The sequence below is a fragment of the Pristis pectinata genome, chromosome 19 (genome assembly GCF_009764475.1).
Source record: "Pristis pectinata isolate sPriPec2 chromosome 19, sPriPec2.1.pri, whole genome shotgun sequence".
NCBI lineage: Eukaryota > Metazoa > Chordata > Chondrichthyes > Rhinopristiformes > Pristidae > Pristis > Pristis pectinata.
In genome coordinates, this window is record NC_067423.1 from 20,199,749 (window position 1) to 20,226,220 (window position 26,472).

The window sequence follows — 26,472 nt, forward strand, 5'->3', positions numbered from 1 at the left end:
TGAAATGCTGCTGTGATGCACCTCAAGGCATTAAAAGTGCTACATAAATGCAGGTTTGAGGGTTTTCATTTACATCTAAATAGGTGAAACAAGTTGGTGATTTATTTTAATAGTAATTTGCATTTATTCAGTGCCCATAATGTGGAAAAACATCCGATGACACATTACAGGCTTGTAATCAGACAAAACCTTTGGTAATAATGAATGCAGTCTCCAATTTTGTTAATAAAAATGTTCTTGCATTTGATTGAATAACAGAGTCAGTTTATTTTGAGCCAGAAATACAATAAAGAAAATAAAATATTTAAAACTATGGGAATATTTGCCGAATAATGGCAATAACAAAAAGAATGTGTATGTTAGTTGTATTGTTTACGTGACTAGTGCTTTGTGTGCATTTTATTCCACTGAGCACATTATCTGGTGTATACATTGATAAAGTGACGTCCATCTGTTCTGTGTTGGACTGAAGACTGAGAGTTGACTAAAACCAGAAGCAATGAGTAGTCCCTCGAATATTCCAGGAATAGTTATAACCAAAGTACTTAATTAGACATCAGAGCATGCGAAATAGGAACAGGAGTCGCCTGCTCCATCATTAAATAAGATAATGTCTGATCTTCCACCTCGGCGCCATTTTCCTGCCCTATTCCCACATCCCTTGATTCTTGTAATACAGGCAATGCCAGCGTTATTGGGGGTGGGGGTGGGGGTGGGGGGAGGGTTGAATTCCTAGAAAACAGGCCATATCGTGATTTTCCATTACAAGAAGTCATGTCATGCACATGTGTCAAGAAATGCGAGTTTAAAGAAATAAAGTTAATTTATTTACTTCACACAAATTCTGTGAGAGTGAATTTTATTCTTTATCTCAAATTTTTGGATAGTGATTTGTGAATTCTATAAGGGTGAATTTCCGTAACTCAAACAGCTGTGATGTGGGACCTGTTTACGGAAATCTGTTTGATCACTTTTAATAAGCCTCCACAGTCATTCAGAGAATTCCAAAGATTTATCACCCTTTTTTCAATTTCAAACTTAAATACCTGGCTCTTATTTTGAGACTATGATCTGTATTTTAGACTCCTTAGCCAAGTAACCCTCTCTGCATCTACCCCATCAAACACCCTAGGTATTTTGTATGAGGTCATCTTGTAAACCCTAGAGGCCAAGCCCGCTCATTCTCTCCTCATCTGGCAAACCTGGCATCCCAGGAATCAGTCTGATGAAACTTTGCTGCACTCACTCCTTAGCAAATCTTTAGGAAAGGAGATCAAAATTGTACACAACTCTCCAGATATGATCTCACCTAAGCCCAGATGATAATTATAAGTCATCTTTATTCTTGTACTCAAATCGTCTTTCAATCTACTTGTCTTCCTAATTGCCTGCTGCAGCTGCATATCAGCTTTCAGTGACTTGTGTACAAAGATGCCCAGGTTCCATCAAGCATTCACATTTACCAATTTCTTACCATTTACAGAATATTCAACATTTCCTCTTTTTCTGCCAAAATGGGTAACCCTATATTTTTCCACATTGTACTATATCTGCAAAGTAGTTGCTCACTCACCTCGGTTGTCTATATCCCTGCAAAACTTCTTTTGATTCTCATCACTTCTCTCAATTTCGTTCTCTCAAGTCAGCAGCAAATGTTAGATATGGTTCCCTCAGACAAGTCTTCCTCCTTGTGAATAGTTGGGTCACAGTTACTGAATCCTGTAGTACTCCTCTGGACGTTACCTGAGAAGGGACTATTCATTCCTACTCTGTTTTCTGTTAGTCTGTCAACCCACACTAGTTTATTACTTCAAGTTCCATGTGTTCTATCCTTACCAGGTCCTATCTGGGACCTAGTCAAAAGCCTTCTGAAACTCCAGATTAGACTGCTGTTCTCCCCCCCCCCCCCCCCCCCCCCCCCCCACCCCCGACCATCTACTTTACTAGATTAGTCAAGTTTTTAAAAATTATTTCTAAGGAGTATTGCTGAGTTGCTGCATTGCATCCTGTAGATGGTACGGACTGGTGTTACTGTGCATCAGTGGTGGAGTGAGTGAATGGCTGTGGATGGTGTGCCTATCAAGCTTGTTACTATGTCCTTTTATGGTGTGAGTGTTATTGAAGTCTCACTCTTCCAGGCCAATGGAGATATTCCATCACAACCTGAGCCTTGTAGATAGTGGAGAGGCTCTGGGGAGTTGGGTTACTTGCTAGCTTCTTACTTGCACTTGCAGCCACATTGTGTATCTGGCTACTCTAGTTCAGTTTCTGGTCAGTTGATAACCCCCAGGATATTAATAGTGCGGGATAAAGTGATAGTAATGCCATAGAATGTCAGGTGCTGATAGTTGCTTTTCCCTTGTTGGATTTCGTCATTGCCTGGCACTTGTATGGTGTGTATGTTACTTGCCACCTATCAGCCCAGGCCTGAATATTGTCCAAATCTTGCTGCATTTGGATGTGGACTGCTTCATTATCAAGGAGTCACGAATGTTGTTGACCATTGTGCAATCATCAGCGAACATCCCTACTTCTGACCTTACAATTGAAAGACAGTTATTGATGAAGCAGCTGAAGATGGTTGGTCCTAGGGCACTATCCTAGAGTCGACATTCATAAATCCAAGTCCTCTTTGTAAATCCCTGTTGACTCTACTCAATCAGATGATTATCATCTTAGCGTCTTGATACAACATCCTTTATTATTGTAATTATCTCTTTATCTCTTTTCTTATATAGTGGGGTCACAATTGCTACCCTCCAATCTTCAGGAACCATTCCAGAATCTGTAGAATTTTAGAAGATAATAGCCGGAGTATCCACCTTCTCCAAAACCACCTCTGTCAAAGCTCTGGGGTGTAGAGTGTTCAGGTACTTGGGATTTGTTAGTTTTCAGGCTCATGAACTTCTCTAGTTTATTTCTGCTGAGAGAAACTCCTTTCAATTCCTCATTTGCACTGGACTCTTGCTCTCCTGTATTTCTGGAAGATTTTTTGTGTCTCACATGAAGACAGACCAAAAGTATTTGTTGAACTTCCTCTGCCCTTTTCTTATTCACCATTATAAATTCTCCTATCTTGGCCATGTAAGAGACCCATATTTGCCATCACTTTGCTTTTCCTTTTTATGTTCCAATGGAAGGTCTTCCAATCCGTTTGTATTTCTCACTAATTTACTCACATATTCTATTTTCCCTTTCTTGGTCATCCTTTCCTGAATTCTAAAGTGCCTCTCTTTCAACTTTATAAACCTTTTACTTTGACTTAATACTGTTGTTAATCGCTGCCATAAGCCATCATTGTGTCTTTGTGCCTTAAAGGAATGCATTTTTGTTGCAAATCATGTTATTTCCTTAAACGTTAGCTGCTATCTGTCTATTGTTATACCCTTTAATGTAGTTTCCCAGTCTACCACAGCTGACCTCCACGTACCTTCATAGATTCCTTTGATTATTTGAAAACCATGGTTTTGGACAAAAGTAGATCACTTTCAAACTTAGTGATAAATTCCATTATATCATGGTTACTCCTTCCTAGGGCCTCTGTAACAACAAGTTATTAATCAACCCTTTTTCAAAGTTCCACTCAAAGCATAATGCAGTAAAGAGTCCTTGTGCTTTGTTTTAATTAGCAGAAATTGGGACTGTTGGTAACTGATTGAAATATACCATCAACTTGCTTTACTTAAATCAACTTTCAGTATTCAAGTCCACAAAATGGGGTTCTTGTATTTCTTCCCTTCATTGCAATGACTAACAATTAACAACCCAAAAGACAAAATATGGGTAAAAAAGTGCAGGGTGTGGGAATTGTGTTACCACTTGAGAATTCCTGTCAGGATTAGTGGTCACTCCAACAAATCAGAATGCTTTTTAAAAAAAAGTGTATTAAATTCAAATAATCACACACTGTACATCGTGTATATAGACTTGTTACGTATGAATGAATTGTAAATAATTGCAACCAGGACAATTGATTAAGTTACTGCATTGAAATAGATTTGAACGATCAGCAAACCCACAAATTAAAGATGGCAAAACATCATGTAGGAACAAAAACGGATGTCATGTGGTCAGTTGCACATTATATATCAGCTACTATTGATGGCAGACCATTAGAATCGTTGAGATTATCCTATATTTCTCTGTATTTTATCCCTCTAGTCTTCCAAAGGATCCTATATTAAGGAGTGCTTTGATTCAATTCAAATGTCAATTCTCAGTCAATCTTAAAGTTATAAGAAATAGAGGATTTGAAAGCACAAAATCCTGTTCTAAGAGTGATGGCACAGTGTGATCTTGCCTGCAGAAAAATGTTCATCAATTTCACTCCTTTTTCAATAATTATATCTTTGTGTTTTTGGTGCATGCTGGGAATATTTGGCAAACAGATGACATGAGGACACTCTGACAGATTGTTAAATGTTAATGTATGCACCACTGTCACTTTAAAACAACACTTTGAAAACTTGGAGACTTTTACATCAAAATAAAGAAAGAAAACAATTTTTCCTTGAATTCTGCTCGTAAAAGAATTTCTCACTAGTTCTATGTATCCTCTGATTCAAGTAAATATATGCTACCAATATCTTGTGTGAAAAGTACTTTTTACAGGTACAAAAAACAGATGTTAAAACTGACAGCGAACATTTTTCCCTTGAAGACAATAAATTGAGTTTTATTTATCATTTTCTCAGTTTGATTGAGCTATATGCATGCTCTCAATATTCTTGGAATAAATATATAGGTAATGTTTTGCACTTAAGGCAAGAATCTGAGATGCATTTTTGTATACGGATGGATCTGTTGCATTAATAATATCCTCTTTAAAAGTTTTACACTAAATTTCTAAAGCAGCACTATTTCATGCCAGGCACTATTACATAAATGAAACTGATAATTCACTCTCAAATCTAGCCAGTTGAGATTACTTTCCCATATTTCAGGCCTATACTGGAGCACTGCAATTAATTCCTTACCAGCTTCACAGTCCAAACAAAGTTTGCTCATGATTGCTCGGAGACATTTTTAGATAGTGCTGATAATTATGTGGTGGAAGGTGTAACTGAAATTTGTGATTTCCAGAAGCGATTCCTCGTAGAAACCAAACAGGTGGTTATCTATTAAGACCAGTTCTCTCTGTTCTCATTATAACAATTGGTCTGCTGTTAATAGGCTCTTCTCTGCCTTGTAGACCTCAACAAACATCTCTTGATTTAATGCATTATTTTGCAGGTGAAGTTAAAATTCAACCACATAATGTGTACATCATGCTGTATAATATACAACACTTTACACTGCTACAACTTTTAGGAACAGTGTAAAAAAAAAATCTACTCAAGGTTCTGTTCACCTAATCTTTGGATGTAAAACAGTCAGTTGTCCCAAATGCAGATATAGAACATCTCAGATTTTTCTAAATAGTGTTATCTCCTTGAATTTTGCTAGCTATGTACATTTAACTGGTGTTTTACCCAGTAGATCTTACCAGGGGTTTTATTTTGTTCAGTCCGATATCCAGTACAAATAAAAATGTTCTGAATGGCTTGTGATACTCATGTTAGGGCTGTCAACTATTTTCTCCTTTCCTCTTGAAGGGGTTGATTCTATGCATTTCTGCAGGTGCCTTTCAGTGTTTTGCATTGGTCGCTTAATTTATTTATTTCAAACAAAAAGTAATCCATTTCCTTGATTTATTGATAATGTTGATTCTTTTATGGTAAATCTCCTTGGGTTTTATTCCATTATATTGTTTTATACCATAGACTTAAGATCTTAAGATTGGGGGATGCATTATAACAAGTAAGTATTTGCTAATAGTTTGTATGTATTAAGTATTTTTGAGTTTCTGACATTCTCTACATTACAGGATTTAACAGAAGTGTTGATTTTGACACTTGAGAAGTTAGGAGTTTGAAGCAGGGTGACAGTTTTTCTGAAATGTGTTGCTTATTCCAAATGGAGGCACTCTTACATTAATGTAGTGCTGCTGACTCCTGATGTGCAGATCCCACGCAATTAATAGCACTCTGTGAAATGAAAACTTCTTTCAAATGATACCACTGAAATCCACTTTTTGACAGGACTCCTGATCAGTTGCCAGCAGTGCAATCTTCTAACTATATGGAGCCAGTACAGTATATTAACATGCTTGCATCCCCAATGTAAAGTACCTATTTAGGCATTATTTTATGCTTAATCTTGTCTTGCCAATGTCCTGTAGGCCCACAATATTTACTGATCTTTGTCCTTCCTATTGCCTTTTACTTATAATTAAAGATGTTGTTCCTTTAGTTTGTAAAGCTTAGTTTTGCATGGCACTTACGTGTACCAAAGTTTGGAAGAGGGTACATCACAGTCAATAATCAGATTACTCAAATAATTCTATTGTTAAACCCTTGTACACTCACCACCACCCATATTGGGGGAGGGTCTATTTCCAAATCATAATTTGCTGGGTAAGCTGTTAGAAAGGATTCTAAGGGATAGGATCTATGAATACCTAGAGAATCGTGGACTGATTAGGGACAGCCAGCATGGCTTTGTGAAGGGAAGATCTTGCCTCACAAGCCTGATAGAGTTCTTTGAGGAGGTGACGAGGAAGATTGATGAGGGTAGTGCGGTGGATGTGGTCTATATGGATTTTAGTTGGCGTTTGATAAGGTTCCTCATGGTAGGCTTCTTCAGAAGGTCAGAGGCCAAGGAATCCAGGGAAGCTTGGCTGTGTGGATTAGGAATTGGCTTGCCTGTAGAAAGCAGGGGGTTGTGGTGGAGGGAGTGCCCTCGGATTGGAGGGCAGTGACTAGTGGTGTCCCGCAGGGATCGGTTCTGGGACCTCTACTTTTTGTGATATTTATAGATGACTTAGATGAGTGGGTGGAAGGCTGGGTTAGTAAGTTTGCGGACGACACTAATATCGGCGGTGTTGTGGGTAGTGTGGAGGGCTGTCGGAGCTTACAGAGGGATATTGATAGGATGCAGAGCTGGGCTGACAAGTGGCAAATGGAGTTCAATCCGGAGAAGTGTGAGGTGGTACACTTTGGAAGGACAAACTCCAGGGCAGAGTACAAGGTAAATGGCAAGGTACTTGGCAGTGTAGAGGAGCAGAGGGATCTGGGGGTTCATATTCACAGTTCACTGAAAGTTTCCTCACAGGTGGATAGAGCAGTTAAGAAGGCCTATGGTATGTTAGCTTTCATAAGTCGCGGGATTGAGTTTAAGAGCCGCAAAGTGACGATGCAGCTTTACAAAACTCTAGTTAGACCACACTTAGAGTACTGTGTTCAGTTCTGGTCGCCGCATTATATGAAGGATGTGGAGGCGTTGGAGAGGGTGCAGAGGAGATTTACCAGGATGCTGCCTGGATTAGAGCGTATGGAATATGAGGAGAGGCTTAAGGTGCTAGGGCTTCATTCAGTGGAAAGGAGGAGGATGAGAGGAGACATGACAGAGGTATATAAAATATTGAGAGGAATAGATAGACAGTCAGTGCCTCCCTCCCAGGGCACCAATGCTCAAGACAAGAGGGCATGGCTTTAAGGTTATGGGTGGGAAGTTCAGGGGAGATGTCAGGGGGAGGTTTTTCACCCAGAGAGTGGTCGGCGCATGGAATGCACTGCCTGGGGTGGTGGTGGAGGCAGATACATTGGACAGGTTCAAGAGTTTGTTGGATAGGCATATGGAGGAATGTGGGATAGAGGGATATGCGGGTGGAAAGGGTTAGATAGTGTGAGGGTGGTTTGATGGACGGCACAACATGGTGGGCCAAAGGGCCTGTTTTGTGCTGTATGGTTCAATGGTTCTATAATTGATCTCAAGATGGAAGATTTTCCTTGTCAATAAGATGTTACAATTTGAGAACAGTTTTATTAGGTCCACATCCTTGGAAGAAACTCTGTCCTCATTGCACCCATCCATTTCACTTTCCAATAAATGCACTTTCCATCAGTGGTCATGAGTGTAGATTTTTGGCAAAGACAGGATCAGGACTCAGACAGTTAAGAAATACCAGCACAGTGTCTGATAGTATTACGTAGAAATACTATCATTGTATATAGGACAACATCTCTCTAAACCATTTACATGGATGTTCAACATTTTCGAGACCTTTTCTGTACTTTGTTTACCTAATCATCAGACTGGGTACCTGAAGGTGTTGGCATACGAGAGGATGCTAATATTGGTTTGCTTATTGTTCCAATGAATATACAAGATCTAATACAGAGAGTGTTAGTGGTATCAGATCGAAACCCTGCATCAGCACTGAGAATGCAGAGGGGAGATGGCCAGTATAAAGGGGGGGGGGGGGGTGTGGGAGAGAGTGAGACAGGAGCCTGAGGTGGTTGGTCAACTGAGGAGGGGTGAAAGATGATGGGCAGGTTGTGCGGGGGGGGGGGGGGGGGGGGGGTTGGTAGATTTGGGAGACAGTGGCAGATGGATGATAGATGGAGGCAGACAGAAAAAAAATGAAAAATAGATGGAGTGAAGAGGAGGGAGATGAGCAGGAAGACCAAAGAGCTGCCAGTGCTGGAATCTGATAAGTTCAGGAAGTGATAATGGGAACCATTAGTGGAGAGATGAATGGCAGATGGAACCAGAACCAGATGGTGGGGGGAGGGGGGGGAAGCCTGTGCAGTGAACTGTATGTATAGTGGGTGGATGGAAGCTGGAGAGGGAGGGGGATGAAGATGGGTGATGGGGTGGCTGGAGGAGGTGGTGTGGGAAAGGGAACAGAAATGGGAGGACTAGAGGAGGAGATAGATGGGAGAGGGCGAAAAGCTGTCTCCAGCCTTCACCCTCCCCTTCCCCCCGACCTCACTCCAACTGCCTTTCATTATCTTTTCCCCTGTGTCCACCTCCATCATCCACCTGCCACTGTATCCCAACTCCACCGCCTTCCCTCCCTTCCCTGGCACAACCTGCCCATCATCCTTAACCCCTCCTCAGTCCACCAATCACCTCGGACTCCAGCATCTGCAGTCTCTTATGTCTCCATGGAATTCTTAAATGTTTCTTATGAATCTTGCTCGTACCTGAAATAACTTATTTATACTATATTTTGTAATTTCCAATTTTAAATTCATGCCATTTTTGGCTTTGCTGCTTTTCTATCCAAGGGCTTAAGTAGAAGTATTTTGAGATTCATGGTATTGAATTTTAGTTTCCATTTACTTTTTTTGAAGATGAAGATTCAATTCAACACAAAGGAGTTGAAGGATTGAATTCTCTGCCTCTCAATTGATAAATCATAGACCAAGTATCTTTCAAATACATTTCTCTACTTCCATGCAATAAATGTGTACTGCCAACCAATTAATCACCATCAATTTTGATCTTGGAATAAAGGCATATCTTCCTTAATCTTGCAGTTTCCACTAGCAATAGGAATCAGTACATTTCCACAGATAAGCACCACATAGTGCATTCAAAAAGACAGGATAAAACTGTGCTGATCAGGCCCACAAACAACTGATCACTGTTCATTTGCATTCTTTACAGATTTCCAAGTGCAAGCTTAACTTTCATGTTTGAAAAATATTTTGATCTCTATCTTTATCCTCCACAGACTACTAATAATTCCACTGAGATAATCAAGAACAAGGTAGAATTTTCATCCTTTTTAGTATATCCCACACCAATTATTTCTATTTCATGTCATAATTCATTTTGCTAATAAGTGTTTTGTGTTTGAGCCACACTGTTATTCATGATTTAGCATACATTACACTATTTTCAATTATGCTATAAGTTGTTAGAAGGGAAAATAAAACAAGTCAAAGGTCACAATCTAACGCTCTAATGCTTGTGAAGCACATGGAAATGCGACTCAATAATTGCAAAGATCCCAATAATGTGCAGGTCTTCAGTTAAAATAAAGGACTTGGTCTTGCCAATGTAATGTAAATATTGCAATGATAAATTTAAATATACTACAATTAATCTACTTTTATAAATAAAAAGAACATGAGAAATGGAAATGTGAATAGGTCATTTGACTGCTCAAACCTGTTCCATCATTCAATAAGATCACAGCTGAGCTTTTTACCTCAACAGCATTTTCCTGCCCTACCCTTGATGCAAATCATGAGAAACCTTACTTTAATCCTTGCATCTACTATTAAACTTCAAAAATACTCTTTCTTATCTTTTCCTTTACATTTTCCATCTGTTCAAATGAATTCTGATATTGAATGTAGCCCTTTATCATAATCTAGAAAGCTTTCCAAAGCAAAGTTATCATAAAGATCCATTAATTCTACACCTAACTGTATCTAGGTGCTCTTAATTGGAGACCTGGAAAGTTTTGTTTTTGTCACGGTGCCTACACCAATGAATTGTAATATAGAAATTTTATTAAGCATTACAAAGCTATTAATATAAAATTGTACACCAGAGCAGTTCACAATGAATAGATGTTTGACTTCATGTTTGAAACCGAATGTCATGAAAGTAAATTCAGTTCTTGATCCTCTGCTGAGACACTATTTTTTCAAGTAACCATCCCCTCTGTCCATTAACATCATCTATAAGCTTTGACTAGGGGCTGTGACCAAACCCATTGTCAATCCTGCTCTTCTGATGATTGTCTTCTACCAATTTCTCCTCTCTGAATTTGATAGCTGCGGCCATAAGATGATAATTCAGATCCAATGAAGCAGATCACAGTTTTTGAACTACACATCCAAGTAGTTTTTAAATAGGATGAAGGTTTCTGCCATACTTTCACGCAATGAGCTCCAGATACCTCCTGTGCCTGGGTGAAATGTTTTCCTCATGTTTCCCCCAATTCTTCTGTGTGAAATCTGTGCCTCCTGGTGTTTGACCCCCTTCTAAGCAAAATAAGGTCTTGTTCTAAGCTCCTCATTATTTTAACTGGTGACTCAGATTGGAATGTGAATTTGTGCTCTTGAGTTTGGCTGTTACAATTTCAATCACAAGATTATCCCAAAACTTCTGAAAGAAATACCTTTGGATTAAAAATGGTAACATCAATCTCCAAATAATTAGTTCAGGGCATTGTCTCCACAAAGATCAGAATTTCAGTTGGAGAAATTTCCTACTAACTGATGCTATGTAGCAATGAAAATTGAATGGCTCATGCTTATATCGTAGCAGAGAGAACAATGCAGGCAGTTCTGGTATCCAACACTGCTTAGAACATCATTAAGCGCTCCACTTGGCTACGTAATTTTGTTAGTTTTTATCCTGGGTTAATTAAAACTAATCCTGCATCAGTGATGCCATGTACTACAACTTCTAAAAGTGAATATTACTTAGTTTAAATTTATGAAACTTATATGAAGCTTCCAAGTTGCATTGATGGAGAGACAAAAGGCTGCAGATGCTGGAAGCTGGAGCAACAAACAAAAAGTTGGAGGAACTCAGCGGGTCAAGGCAGCATCTGTGGAGGGAAATGGACATTCCTTGCTTCAGGTTGTGACACTTCATCTAGAATGGTGACCAGCTTACAATGAAAAACAGAGGTCATTCTCCTTTCTTGTGCCAGTCTGAAAAGATCTACCTAGCCTAATCCTGCCATCCCATAGTAAGTCCATAGTCCCATAGGTCAGAGGTCTTCAAGTGCACATCCAAGTACTTTTTAAATGTGATGAACATTTCTGTCACTACCACTCTTTCAAGTAGTGAGCTCCAGACACGTCCTGCTGTCTGGGTGAAATTTTTTTTCCTCGTATTTCCCCCAAACCTTCTATGTGAAGTTTGTGCCTCCTGGTTTTTGACCCCTCTGCTTGACAAAATAGGTACTTTCTATTTACTCTTTCTAGGCACCTTATAATTTTAAACACCTCAATCAGTTCAATTGATCCAAATCTCTGTATTCATCTTGAATATCTTCTTCTGAGACAACCTCTCAGGCTGGAGAATTACTTTCTTCCACACTGATGTTGAAGGGTTCTGAGGTTACTAATGATGCCAATATGGGAATGACATCCTCTTCTAAAGATGGGGCAGTAGGTAGCTGATGGGGAGGGGGGTGGCTAGTTTATGAAGTAGTATACTCATTCCACTATAGGACATTGGTGTGTTCCTGGTGGTTTTCAAAACGACCTCAAATGTTCCTTCTCCACGGTCATGGGCTAAAAGCTGCTAGGAGCTGATGGGGATATAGTATTTCTTTAAGGAAGCTTTGAGTACATGTTTGGTTCTTTCTCTGTTCCAGCGGTCTGGTGTCAGACATGTAAATGACATGGCCAGTCCAAAGTAGCCAGTTGAAAGTAACAAGGGCTCACTGTTGGGTTATTGACCTGGGTGGGACACTGACATTTATTTGATTATCCTTCCAATGAGTTTGGAAGATTTTGCAGAGACAACACTGTTGGTATTTTTTTCACGCCTTGAAATGCCTGCTGTTTGTAGTCCAGGTCTCAGAAGCATATAGAAGGACAAGGATTGCTGTTGTCCAGTAGACCATGTGTTTTGTGCCAGACTAAGGTCTGGTTCCTTCAGATACCCTTTTCCTCAAATGACCACAGATGATGTTGGCACATTGAATGCAGTGGTGAATTTCATCAGTGATGTCTGCCTTCACCAAAAGGTGGCTCCCAAGATATGGGAAGTAGTCTGTGTTTTTTGGGGTCCAGCCGTGAACCTTTATTGTCAGAGAACGGTGGCAAGGTCACCAAGGGCATGTCAGTAGAGTACCAAAGTCTTTTGGATGTTGAATATAAAACCTATTCACATATGCTTCAATGAGCAAGTCAACAATGATCGACCACTAGAGCATGCACAAATGCAATGTCATCATAGTGGAAACCAGTGTTAAGCAAGGCTGCATATTTGTCCTTCTTCTCAGTCTTTCTCACCACAATGCTGCATCTCGCCTACAATGATATTCCAGTGGGAGTGGATCTAATCTTTAGAACTAATGGGAAATTTTTCAATCTACAGCAACTACATTCCAGAACCAGGGTCACCAATTCTCAGTTGTCAAGCTGTGGCATACAGCCCTGAATATATTCAATAATTAAGCCTCCACACCTCTCTCGTATAGAGAATTCCAAAAATTCACAAACCTTTCGAAAGAAGGAATTCTTTTCAAGTAAGTGAAAATTACTAACAGCTGAGTGCCATACTTTGTTAGCATATACTTACCTGTCGATGTAAAATCTACTGTAGCATTACTAAGTCTGAACCAATAATGGGTCTAATTATTAATAGAATGTGGACTGAATCTTGTGACCAATAATTTCTTCCAATTTTGACTAAAGAACATTGTGTTACTGAGCCGTTTATATACCATGGCTTTCCAGATTTATTGCTTTATGGGTGTATGAGAAATAATGATAATATTATGTGTGGGAAGATGGTGCAAAAAAAGGGCATTAACTTGATACTAAATAGCTCCATCAGTGACCAACATGAGCACTAAAAGTGATAAAATTAGTGGCACTTCAGATTGATTAACTGTACATCACAGTTTGTGAAGCTATTATCATTATTACCTGTCCTGAGTGCATAACCATAATGGTCAAGAAAAATTAGGTTACCACATTTAGAGTTCAACATTTTAGAGTGAGAGGCAGGTTGTATTTAGATTAAATTCTATCCTCAAAGCGTTTCTGTATCGTATAAGGAAAATTATGTGCTAATGATCTGCAATGACAAGGAACAAGATAGCTTAAAAACTTTGGTAAAACAGTACCTGCATGGAATATACAAATGTATTTGTTAAATTTATCACTAACTAAATGCTGTGTACATTCTGGTACAATGTAATTATTGCTGTCAAAATATAATAATTGGGCTGTTGATTCAAGGTTGTGTTGAGTATAATTTTAGAACTTTGTCACATTAAGGTAATGATGGATGAGTGCATGAGGTCAACTGCGTAGCTGAGGAAAAGCAGGTTGACTGAGCACAGAACCAGGTTACCAGAAGCTGGGAAGGTCACTTGGCATATCTTAGCTGTTTCATCCAGAAAGAACTTACAAATCCCCAGACTTTTAGGCCTACATTTGAACCGAATCTTCTTTGTAACTCCATCCCTTACATCACCAGGATGCCTTTTTCAGGACACATTAGAGACAAATTCCCAAACCATGACTATAGCAGATAATCTAGGATGACAGATGAAGAAATCCAGGAACATTGCATTGTCAGAGTTATGCATATCAACTGGCAAATATCCATTTTTTTCCCTGTTGTGACATTGCAACTTTATTACATGATCATGTATATGCCATAGGGTCAGTTTGCCTTCAATTAACCATTCTGGCACAATTTGGATTTTGCAAAAGGCTTATGATATCTTGTTAACAGTCATGCTACTGATGCTCCAATGGAATGCTAATGTATTTCTTTTGAACTTGTGTCACAATCAAGTTTTTGCTCAGCTTTGTCAGGAGAAGTACTGCACTTACTGGCAAAAATATGTCATTCGCAATAAAATAAATTAACATTTAAACTGTGTTTTTCTAAATTTGGCCATCACCAGACATTATTGGAGTTTGCAGACACATTACACAAAACAATCCACTGAGTTTATGTAATTTGGAACCTCAAGACATCAAAATTAATCTATAGTAATCTGTTTAATCATTTGCTTCATTGACCAAATAAAGAATACATCTAACTAATCTATTAAAATGAACGTGAAACTGATCTGTTAACATGTCTCCAATGTGGTATAGCTGTTGATCGATCAATTCAATCACCCGTGTTTCCTAATTTACTTCTCTTGCAGATGCTACCACTACACGTCCCTTCTGTTTAAAATACTGAGTATTCTTTATGGATGTTCATTCTCACAGTAGTTGAATCACCTTTTTCCCTTTGTTTTATGGAGCTCTCTGGCTTATCTTTACATATAAACCAATGTCAACACACTGTACATCTGTTGAGGAATGTCAAAACTGACCCTAATTTTTTAAGAACTACTAACACCCATATAGTCTACAAATAGGAATTTTAACTGATTTTATTTTCCCCCTGCTTGGCCTAAGTCTATTGAAGCCTATCATTCCACCCTAGGCATTTCTGTGGTTGAGATTGGGTAATATAGTATAGACCAGTCCTTGGTGGATTAAACTGGCTGCTGCATTTTAGGAAAATAATTTATTGGTTATAAAGCTCTATGGGACATCCCTAAAAACAAAAGGAACTTTCAATTGTCTAATGCCTTTCCTATTCTTAAAACATTTAAAATGCTTTTGCAGTGTAGTCATGTGGGCAATACATGAAAGGTGTTTTTATAAATTCAAATTTTAATTTCTATTTCTGGTTATATCTTGATTTTGTACCAGAAAGTCTGATTTTACTTGCACAGTGTATTTTCTTTAAGTGAGAATCTACACAGTGAATCTTTGGCAAAGTATGTCCACCTCGAAGTGCTAATTTCTGACTGAGACTGGATCAGAGTCGAGTTTGAGTCAGCATCCATTTGAACCTTTCCTAGCACTAAACCAGAATGATTCAAGCACTTCAGCTGTGTAAACATATGTGCAGGTAACTGGAAAGAATGAGAGTGAGGAGAGATTATTCTTATCAAAAGTCTGTAAACTTTTGGAGGTCTGTGATAAAAAGCGGGAAGATTTACCGAGCTGGTAATCAGCTTGACCTGAATGCTGCCTGCAAATCATGGCAACCAATCAGTAAAGATCTGTTTCCTTTTCTGTTTCAGGATGTCCCAGATAATTATGTGGTGCCATCTCATCTTTCACTTTAGAATATTTAGTTTATACTCCTTCCCACAAGATAACCAATCTTATTAATGAGTTTCTAAAAACAGCAAGAACAGGGTGGGAAGAGGCGAAAGAATAAATACAACTGTTTGGAGATCCACAGCCTTTGACCCCAAGCACTTCTCTCATTATTCCATGTAAATTAATCCCTTTAAAAAGATACCCGTACTCAGTAACTTTTTAATTTCCAGGCAACTAATCCAGTCCATTCTTGTACTGTATCTGCATTCCATCGATAAGAGGATCTGTGCATGCTTATCATGTGCAGCAGCTGCACACTGCAATTGTTATTCAGAAAAAGATTAGTTGTGTACAACAGAGACACATATACTGACGTTAATGCCAATGGTCAGTCCCTCAAGCAAATCTTAAATTATTTTATCTTTTACCCAAATATATCTAAAATTCAAATAGTTCTTTTCATCCTTTCATATGGTTTATTTTCAGGAGTGTGAACCACAGCTTAATTGGTAGCAGGTTTCCTCCTACCTAGGGTCTCTGGGTTCAAGTCCCATACAAGCATCTAGACTGATGCTCCACTACAGAACTGAAGTTGTGTTGCACTGTCAGAGGTGCTTTCATGTAGGTTTAAGGTTATACCAAAATCATTTCGATGGACAAAGAGGACACCATTTCATTATTGCAAATACCAGTTATCCTGGCCAACATTTATCCCTCAATCTCCCTGTTCATTGATGCATCACTGTTCGTGAGAGCTTGCAGTGCAGAAATATACCACTGTGATTCCTGCATTATGAAAAGCGACTACTTCAATAGAACTTCATTGGCTGTGAAGCACATTGGGACATTTTCATAGAGTTGTACAGCACAGGAATGGGTCCTCTGGCCCACAACATCCTTGCCAACCTTTTTGCCCATCTACACTAATCCCATTTGCCTGCATGAGGTCCATATCCACCTTTGCCTTGGCTATGCAAATGCCTGTCTAAATGTCTCTTCGTGACTGTATCCAATTCCACCACCTCCTCTGGCTGGAAGTTCCAGATGTCAACAACTCTCCATGTAAAAAAAAACTCTCCCCTCAAATCCCCTTAGAAATTCCTTCCTCTCACCTTAAACCTATGCCTTCTTGTTTTTGATACCCCTACCATGGGAAAAAGATTCTGACTGTCTACCCTATCTATGCCTCTTATAATTTTATGTATCTCTATCAGGTTGCCCCTCAGCCTCCACTCCGGGGAAGACAAGCCCAACCTATACAATTGTTCCCCAGAACTAAAGTCCTCCAATCCAGGCAACATCCTGATGAATCTTCTCTGCATTCTCTCCAGCATAACCACATTCTTCTGATGGTGTGACAACCAGAGCTGAAAACAATATTCCACGTGCAGCCTAACCAGTGTTTTGTAAAGTTGCAACATAACATACCAACTTCTAAACTGTGTGCCTTGACCAATGAAGGCAAGCATGCCAACTGCCTTCTTCACTACCCTATCTACCTATGTTGCCACTTTTCAGGAACTATGGACTTAAATTCCAAGATCCCTTTGTTCATCAACTTTCTGTAGCGCCTACCATTTACTGTACATGTCTTACTGCTATTTGACTTCTCAAGTGCATCATTTCGCATTTGTCAGATTGAATTCCATCTGCCAACACTCTGTCTAACTTTCCATCTGATCTATATCCTGCTGTAGACCATTTCAGATTGAAAGGAGGAGAACTTTCTTCATTTAGGGCGTGATGAATCTTTGGAATTCTCTACTCCAAGAGGAAGGTACAGTTTTGGTCACCCTTTATAGGAAAGACGTCATAAAACTGGAGAGAGTGCAGAGTAAATTTACGAGAATGTTGCCAGGACTTGAAGGGCTGAGTTATAGGGAGACATTGGGCAGGCTGGGACTTTATTCCTTGGAGTGTAGGAGACTGAGGGGTGACCTTTTAGAGGTGTTTAAAATCTTGAGGGGCAGAGGTAAAGTGAATGCACACAGTCTTTTTTTCCAGGGAAAGGGTATAAAAAACTAGAAGGTATAGATTTAGGGTGAGAGGGGAAAGATTTTAAAAGGACCTGAGGGGCAACTACTTTATGTAGAGGGTGATGCATATATGGAAAAAGCTGCCCAAGGAAATGGTTGAGGTAGGACCAGTAAAAACATTTAAAAGATACATGGAGAGGAGAGATTTTGAGGGATATGGGCCAAACACAGGCAAAGGGGATGAGCTTGGATGGGCATCTTGGTTGGCATGGAGGAGTTGGGATGAAGGGCCTGTTTCTGTGCTGTATTGCTCTATTACTCTATGATTGTGGAGGCTCATTCTTGAAGTACATTCAAAATAGAAGTGGATAGATTTCTGGGTATTAAAGGAAAATAGAGATACCAGGATAGTGCAGGGCAATGAGGTAGAAATCAGCCATGATCACCATGAATGGCAGAGCAGGCTGAAAGGGCCATATGACCTACTCCTGTTCCTAATTCTTATGTTATATTCTTATATTATTGAGAAAAGTCAGATATGTGGAGTTAGGTGACAGGTCAGCCACGATCTGATTCAATGACAGTATACACTTGAGGGCTAAATGGCCTGTTCCTGTTCTTATCTTCTTAACCTATTCTGAACAATCCAATTCTACTGCAATGTTTACAAAGGGCAACCAACCAACTAAAATGTAATATTTGTGTAAAATGTTATTAACTCTATTACTGTGACACAAGAAGATAAATCTTTAGATGTTTATGCTTTGCAGAAACAGGCAGTGAAGAATCTAGTACATTTAATTATTTACAGATTATTTTGTCCCTTTCCCACAGTTCAGAGTACGCTGGAGCCAGCACAATCTGTTCTGTTATAACACAAAGTTCAAGCAAATCTATCTTCATTGATTGTGGAGTTGCAACAAAATATTTTAAAACATCACACGTTTGAATACTATAACAAGGTTTTGCAAATGTTTCCTGTTTTTTATATGTAATGACTTAGAAAAAAGTTTATTTTGCTCTTTGTGACTAAGTTCAATCATAAATTTACAGTTTGAGAGTACAGTCATAAAGTGTCCTGCAAATGTTATCATGTGCCCGGGAACAGGATAAATAACTTGAGGGTTTCCAGGCATTAGACTTTTTGAACTTTGACCCTAAAGGTTTCCAGAACTTTGTTTAGTGTAGAATATTTCTTATTGTCTTTTGTCACACATTGATGTGGTTTATAGTGAACATAATGAAAAAATAAAAGTATCTTGTATCTTATAGAGTATATAACTGGGAACTGTTGGTTCCCCCAAATATTTGCAGGAATGATGTTTTCCTTGTTACTTGCAAATGGACAATTCTGCTTTTGTGCTTGATATAATACAGTTAATGTGAAGGTAATGATTGTTGCCAATAGTGTGATGGTTTTGGAATTTCCAAAAACCGAAAGGTTCATCTTCTCAACAAGAAAGCCTCCAACTGAACACATTGTTAGAGCATTTCTAATGCATACCAATCACCTTCTTCCAAAAAAGAATTGTAATTTTCTCATCTTTATCTTATAACTAACTGGTAAGTTTACTTCCTGAAGAAGAAACAGTATGGTGGTTAAGAGGAATTTCAAAAATTATTCCGAGCAATTTCTTTGGAACTATGTTGCTCATAATTTTTCTGTTTCTCATCTTTCATTCAAAGACAGAACAAATTTGTATTTTTATAGCACCTTTTGTAACCCAAGGAAATACCAAAGACTTGCATCACCAAATAAATGCTTTGGAAGCGCAGTCATAGTGGTTATGGTTGACGTGGAAAAACTGCCAATCTACCTATCTGCTCCTCCAATGTTTGTTTCATGTTTCTGACTTTTTCAGATGTCTTTTGTTGCTGCGTTTGTAAATGAAATTTGAGGCAATTAGGTATAATGTAGTGCATAATTTGAATGTCAAGTGTTGACTCTTGAAGGATGACTTTTGAAGTGGGGCAGACAGTAAAATAAATGAATATGAGGTGTTGTTGTTTGACTTTGTATCTGGTCCTTAAGGGAGCATAGACGTTTTTTTTAAACTGTATCTAATGTGTAGTTTTCCCACATCATATCAAGGACTGGTTTGCAAACTATTTATTTAACAGTATACAATCTCTTTGTGTTGCTGTTTCTCTTTCTCTTTATCTCTTGTGCTTCTCTTTTTATTCCAATTTGCTTTTTACTTCTTTCTCTTTTTCTTCTTATGAAGGAGGGATGAGGTGCAGCATTAAGTTCAAGAGAAACCTGTAGGCTGTGTTGCAGAAAATATATACAAGGTGTGGTGGTTTTGAGTGATGACAAGAGTGCGAGAGAGAAATAGCTTATTGCACAACTGTTGGTTATCACATGCACATCACAGACACATCAACTACCTGTGTCACAGACTCCATGTACATAGAGCACACACACAGCACTTACACCACAAAATTTCCTATACATATATCACAGGTGCACACCTGCACCACATATGCCCTATATGTGCTATGTGTACAAACGTGCACGTACACACACTCACACACACACACACACACACACACACACACACACTCTCACACTTCTACACACTCACACACTCACACACTTCTACACACTTCTACCACATATATCCTATATGTAGCGCCATATAACACCTGCACCATACACATTTGCTATTAACACGAGGCACAGACAGTCTGTACAAACGCCACCTGCACCACATATACTCATTCACACACGTCACCTGCAGAACACATACATACACACATCCCTAGAAACTGTCAGCTTCAATCACCCTTGCTGCATGATGTATATTATCCACAGTGACACTAAAACATATGGGTGACATATTGTAGAAATCAGTTAGCTTATTTAAAATGTGTTGTTTAAGACACTTTCTTGGAACATGAAACCTCACACTCCACTTCATTCACAAACACCAATGACACCAGAGCATATGGTGACATGTTGCTAAGTGCGGAAAAATATTTTGGCTGCATTGAGGGGTCTGCAGCTGGAGCTTTTCTGAGATTGGAGGCAAGTGTTGAGTGAGGTGTCACAAGAACTGTGTGACATGTAGCAACAAAATAGTAATAGCTGGGTAAACTTTTCTCTGTGTGCACAGGGCTGTTGGTGCTGAGCAATGGAAAGTTACTGCCAGTTTTAAAACACATTTGTGTTCCACCAAAGGAAGTGCACAGTATCCTCAAAAGAACATCATGCACAACACTAGGATCAGTCATTTTTAAATCCTAGCTGACTTTGCCGAACTAAACTCTAAATCAAGAAGTTAGTCCAATAATGTGAAAAAAAAACATCTGGCGTCATGACTGGGCTCTCAGTCATCAGTCTGCTTACCCCCACAGTTAAGAAACCTCACACTTTGCAGAAACAAAGTCAACATGTGGCAGATGGAAATGTGATGTTGTGACCTTAACTCAGCATAGTGGGGATCTTTACTTAGTGTTAAAGCAGTGAAATCTCAATTCTAAAGCATCCAGCACCCACACAAGAGACCATCCATGCGAATGAGCCCTATTATTCACTGAAATAAAACAAGAAATATACTGCAGGTTAGGCAATATATGTGGAGAGAGAAAAGGAGTTAATATTTCAGGTTGATTACTTTTTTGTCAGAACTCCTCACTGACATTGTCTGATGCACTTTATGTTGTTACAGGTTTCATGTCTGATCAGCCCTTCGGATCCCAGTTCATGTGCAGTGTTGTAGCATCGCACATCAGCCACCTTCCGCAGACCAATCTCAGCTTCGTCTGGATTGCCCCTCCTGCAGGCACAGGCTGTGTGAACTTCATGTGAGTAAACCTGTGATGTCAAGTGTGGTTGAGAAAGCAGGTTGCCACTCTATGAAATGGCTTGAATACAAGACTGACTCTGATGCTAAATCATTAAGTTACATATAATAGCTTTATTCTCTAGGAGCCAAAGACGTGCACAACCAGCACAAATTGGTTGTTGAATTCAGACATGACAAAATGGAATTTTGGCATCTGTTTTGCATCTAGTGCTTTGGGCTTTAAGTGGGGAAAATGATGCACAATGCAACAGAGTGGAGACCAGTGCTGGCCATTGGGTTCCCTGCTAAATTGGATTGAACTTTTATTGAGGCGACCTTGGTGACTTGCCGTCCACCTACCTAATCTCCCCATCTTTCTTGATTAACTCCACCCACCTCACCCACACACTTGACTTGGTCAGAATGTAGAGAAAGACTGTTGAGCCTGGCTTGTTTAACTACCACGGGACATTTGGTGCCTGAAACTTGCTAATTCATTCTGAGGATGATTTGAGTTCAGTTTTTTGGCTTTGCTCAATGTGGGTCAGTTTGGAATTTTTTCCTGTTACTCCATGATCAGTGGAATGGAGCAAGGACCACTGTTTCCTATTCTGTTCTTGCTGAGTTTTGCAGCAAGTAAATGTCCCCATTCATGTTATAACCCACCCCAGATCAATGTCCTCCACCACTGCCTCATCAGGTAACCTTATTGACAAGCCAATGAAGTCAAGTTAATTAAACCTTTCTCAAGTCTAGCTGTGAAGTGCAGACATTTTTCTTTTAGCCCCACATAAAAAATCTCCAGGCATCTGCTGCTTGGTTCTGTCCAGCCATAATACTCTGATAAGACTTCTCCACAACAACCCCGCCCCCCCACCCCTCCCCAGAGTTAGCCTAAGAGCCACTAACTCATCCTCCTCCTATCCTGCCAGCCAGCTGCTGTTTTCCATGAACAAATAACAAGCAACTGACTAGTGCCACTAAAATAAGGCAGAGAAACTCTGTGAGGCATCTGTCACAAACATCCAGCCTGAAATGTCATCGTTCCCACTGACTTCATATTGACAGGTTATATCACTCCATTATCTTTTTACTTCTATTCCAAAGCAGATTTTTTTCCAGCAGATCAATCTGGAGTATTCTTAGGACCAGTTTTCCTCATCTAGTGGTGATGAAAGGATAAAAAAAACTGGTGCTAAATACTACTGAGTTTCATTGTGTTGGATGGCAATCAAATTTCACGAATCTTTCATTTCCATCTTTATGCACAGACCTTTATCCACAGGTGCAACAAAACCCTATATATTAGTGGGAGGAGAGGAGACATGAATGTGTAATATTTTAAATGATGAAGATAAAATTGAGGTGTAACAATGGGAAGACTAAAATTTTGCAAGGTTTCAGGAAGGCACGAAAGATATTTCAATCAATTAACTGCCTTTGTTAAGGTAGAAAGGCAAAGCATTAAGAGGTGATGGATGTAAATGAAGCCCAGCATTTAACATTGAGTTGGCAGCTTGCTATTTTTGACTTAAAAACAGAAAATGCTGGGAATACTCAGCAGGTCAGGTAGGATCTGTGTTGAGAAAAACAGAGTTAATAAGCCCACAAAGAACTGACAGCTAGCTGGGGGTTCTATAGAGAAATGCAAGATAGCTGCAGAGTGCATGATAGCATGTTTCATAGCCACGTTTCTGCATACGGAAGACAGCATGAATGGTCAGGGTTATCGGTATGATCTGTATGTGGGGCCTTAATTCATTCAGCTTGTGGTCTAGGTGCTGCCTACCGTCTGTTGTGCCTTACAGGACTGCAGGATTGCTAGAGGGCTCCTGGGGCAGAGGTGCAGCCGCCTGTTGTAGATCAGAATCTGACTTAGTGATTCAGTTTGATGATCTTTCATTAGAACTGGAAAAAACTAGACATAAGACAAGTTTCAACATATAAAGTGGTGGTGGAAGGGCTTGGTGAATGGGGAGAACAAAGGGAAGATCTGTGTCAGGAGCATGGCAAACACTAGTGGATAGCTAAAGGTATGTGTGGGGTAGGTATCACAATGTGATGAATGAAATTACCAGAAGCAGTGCGAGCAAAAAAATTATTGCTAGAAATGACTTGGGCTCTGAAGAAATCAGACAGCCATCACCAGTGCAACAGTGCCTGAAATCAAAATTGTGGCACTTTAGCAGGTGAAGTCTATGAGGCTAACTGATCACACATATGCCTCCTTCTATGAAATTCCATATAAAGAATGGCATATTGTGATTGGACAGTTTTTGAAGGACTATAACAGTTCAATCAGCCCCTGGCATTTATCAGTAGCTGCAGCTGCTGCCTTTGTTGAGAGGTGAACTATACAAATATGAATCATCTGCCGAAGAGAGCTTCATTCAATTCTGCCTACAGGTGTTGGCACCAGTGGATGGGGCACTGTATTTCCTGGACATTATGAATACCCGGTGTATCTTCAGGGATCCTTTTTTCCCCTCACGTTATAGCATTTCCCTTTGGGAGAACTACTGACAACAGCAATGGTCTTGAAAAAGGAAAGAAAAACAATTGGCACAAAGACTCATAAGTACTTACATGCCATCAGCAATATGCCTATTCTGTGTTTGGAGCTCTAAAGGTGGACTCAGCTGCACTAATCATTGTATGGCAACCATGGTAACCCTGGATAATTACTTAGAATGCAGATTATTTACATTGTACATTTAGAGACTGTAGAATGTTAGAAAAGACATGAGGACTCAAAATGATGCTCCTTCACCACTTGTATAATATTGAAGGTCCCCACCTGCTAGAAGCCCACTCCCTCCTCCCTTTCTTAAAGCACGCTGCTCAAAAACTGTAGTCCATGTCAAAGTCGAGTTTCTTATCATATGCACAAGTACATGTATGCACAGGTGAAATGAAAAACCGACTTGCAGCAGCATCACACGCACATAGCATCATATCGGCAGCATTCACAAGAAAAACACAAATTAAAAATAAATTGTACACTATTTTTATAACAAAGAACACAATTAAAACAAAAAAAAAGTCGAAGTCCATTTTAGTGCCAAGTAATCATAGTGTTGCTAAATTGCAGTGATCAAGAACTGAGTGATTGAAGGGAATTAGCTGTTCTTAAACCTGGTGGTGTGGGACTTCAGGCTTCTGTACCTCCTGCCTGCCTGATGGTAGCTGCAAAAAGATGGCATGGCCAGGATGGTGGGAATATTTGATGACGGACGTTGCCTTCTTGAGGCAGCGCTTCCTGTAGACACTACTGATGGCGGGGAGAGATGAGTCCACTACTCTCTGCAGCTTCTTACATTCCTGCGCATTCGAATTGCAGTACCAGACCATGATGCAACCAGTCAGGATACTTTCAACAGGACATCTGTCCAAGTTTGTTAGAGTGTTAGGTGACGCTGAACATCCTTAACTGAGCCGTTGGCACGCTTTCCTTATGACTGCATCTATGTGCTGGGCCCAGGACAGGTCATCTGATATGTTAACACCCAGGAATTTAAAGCTGCTGACTCTCTCCAACTCCGATCCCCCAATGTAGACTGGCGCATGTTCGCCCTCCTTCCCCTTCCTGAGGTCAACAATCAGCTCTTTAGTTTTGCTGATGTTGAGTGAGAGGTTGTTGTTGCTGTGGCACCACTCAACCAGGTGTCCTATCTCGCTCTGGTAAGCTGATTCATCGCCACCTGTGATTTTTCCAACAACAGTAGTGTCGTTGGTGAATTTGAAGATGGCATTGGAGCTGTGCTTAGCCATACAGTCATGTGAGTATAGGGAGTAGAGCAGGGGGCTAAGCATGCAGCCTTGAGATGTACCTCTGTTGATGGTCAGTGAGGAGGAGATGTTGTTACCAATCCTCACTGATTGAGTTGTGCCGATGAGGAAGTCAGTGTCCAGTTGCAGAGGGAGGTACAGAGGCCCAGGTCTTGAAGCTTAATGATGAGTTTGGATGTCTTGCGCTAATAGGGCAAATATACTATGTTACCTCTGGAGGACATCATGGAAAAAGGAACTATCAAGGATTTGCAGTTAGTGAATTTGTTCTTTAGTGTTCACTTCTTTATGTGGTTTCAAAACTATTAAAATCAAAATCTTACATCACTTCTTTTGTACTTTCTGATGTAATTAATCTTCTCTTCCATTTTTTAAACCAGTCTGGTGTCTTGTTTCAGGGTTATGGTCACTTAGTGATTAAGTCACTGACTATTGGACTGGAGACAAAGAAGTTCAAATCCCAACACTACAGTTTAGGGAAAATAAGTGTATTTGGAATAAAACATATCAATAACAGTTGCCTTAAAATTGCCAGATTATTGTTATAAACCTAACCTGGTTCACTAACACCCTTCAGGAAAGGAAATCCACCATTTTTACCTTATTTAGTCAATTTATCATGGAGTGCACAAGGGTGGGACACAGACCACACTTCCACTTCCAGTGATCAATAAGCATGTTTAAGGACAAATTAAATTTTTTATCAACACCCTTGGCTGTACGTGACTCCAGACCCACCAATTTGGCTGACTCTTTACTGTCGTTTCTGTGGGGAAAACAGCAAAGTAATGGATTCCACTAAAGTGATAAAGAGCAATGAACCAAAGCATTGAAGAGACTGGAATGTATCACCTGCCCAGAAAAAAATCCAGGACTATCTGCAGATCAAGGAGGATGGTCAATTTTCAGCCTTTTTTAATCTTTTCTCAACACCTTCAGCTTCCTGGCAGGTACTAAACAGTTTAGATGTTTAACAACAGGGAGAAGACACTGAAGCACAGAAATGTAACAACAAGAAGGGCTCTATTATCTATGACAGGCATGCTCAAGTCTCATGGTTTTTATTATGTGAATAAGCTGTAACATTCTCATCAGACATTTACGGTGCCTTAAATCTTTGCTAGTTATTTAATATACTGCAGCCATCACAGGGAGTCATTTGGACTAAATCCAGGCAAACAGTGTGATACTTAAAGTCTGTTTTGTGGAAGATTGGAATAAAATAGCTATTAGTCTTTACAAAACCATTTGTTGCCTATTTTA

The 26,472-nt window shown here is 39.5% G+C and overlaps 1 protein-coding gene across 4 annotated transcripts in view; it reads left to right on the plus strand.

Moving 5' to 3' along the window:
* The window catches only part of reln (reelin), a 276,572-nt gene that overhangs the window by 36,010 nt on the left and 214,090 nt on the right, over positions 1-26,472 (plus strand). For all 4 annotated transcript variants that reach the window (XM_052034310.1, XM_052034309.1, XM_052034308.1 and 1 more), the window contains one exon: positions 21,304-21,439. In XM_052034310.1, coding sequence (XP_051890270.1) covers positions 21,304-21,439 — 136 coding nt within the window. The remainder of the gene's footprint in view (positions 1-21,303; positions 21,440-26,472) is intronic.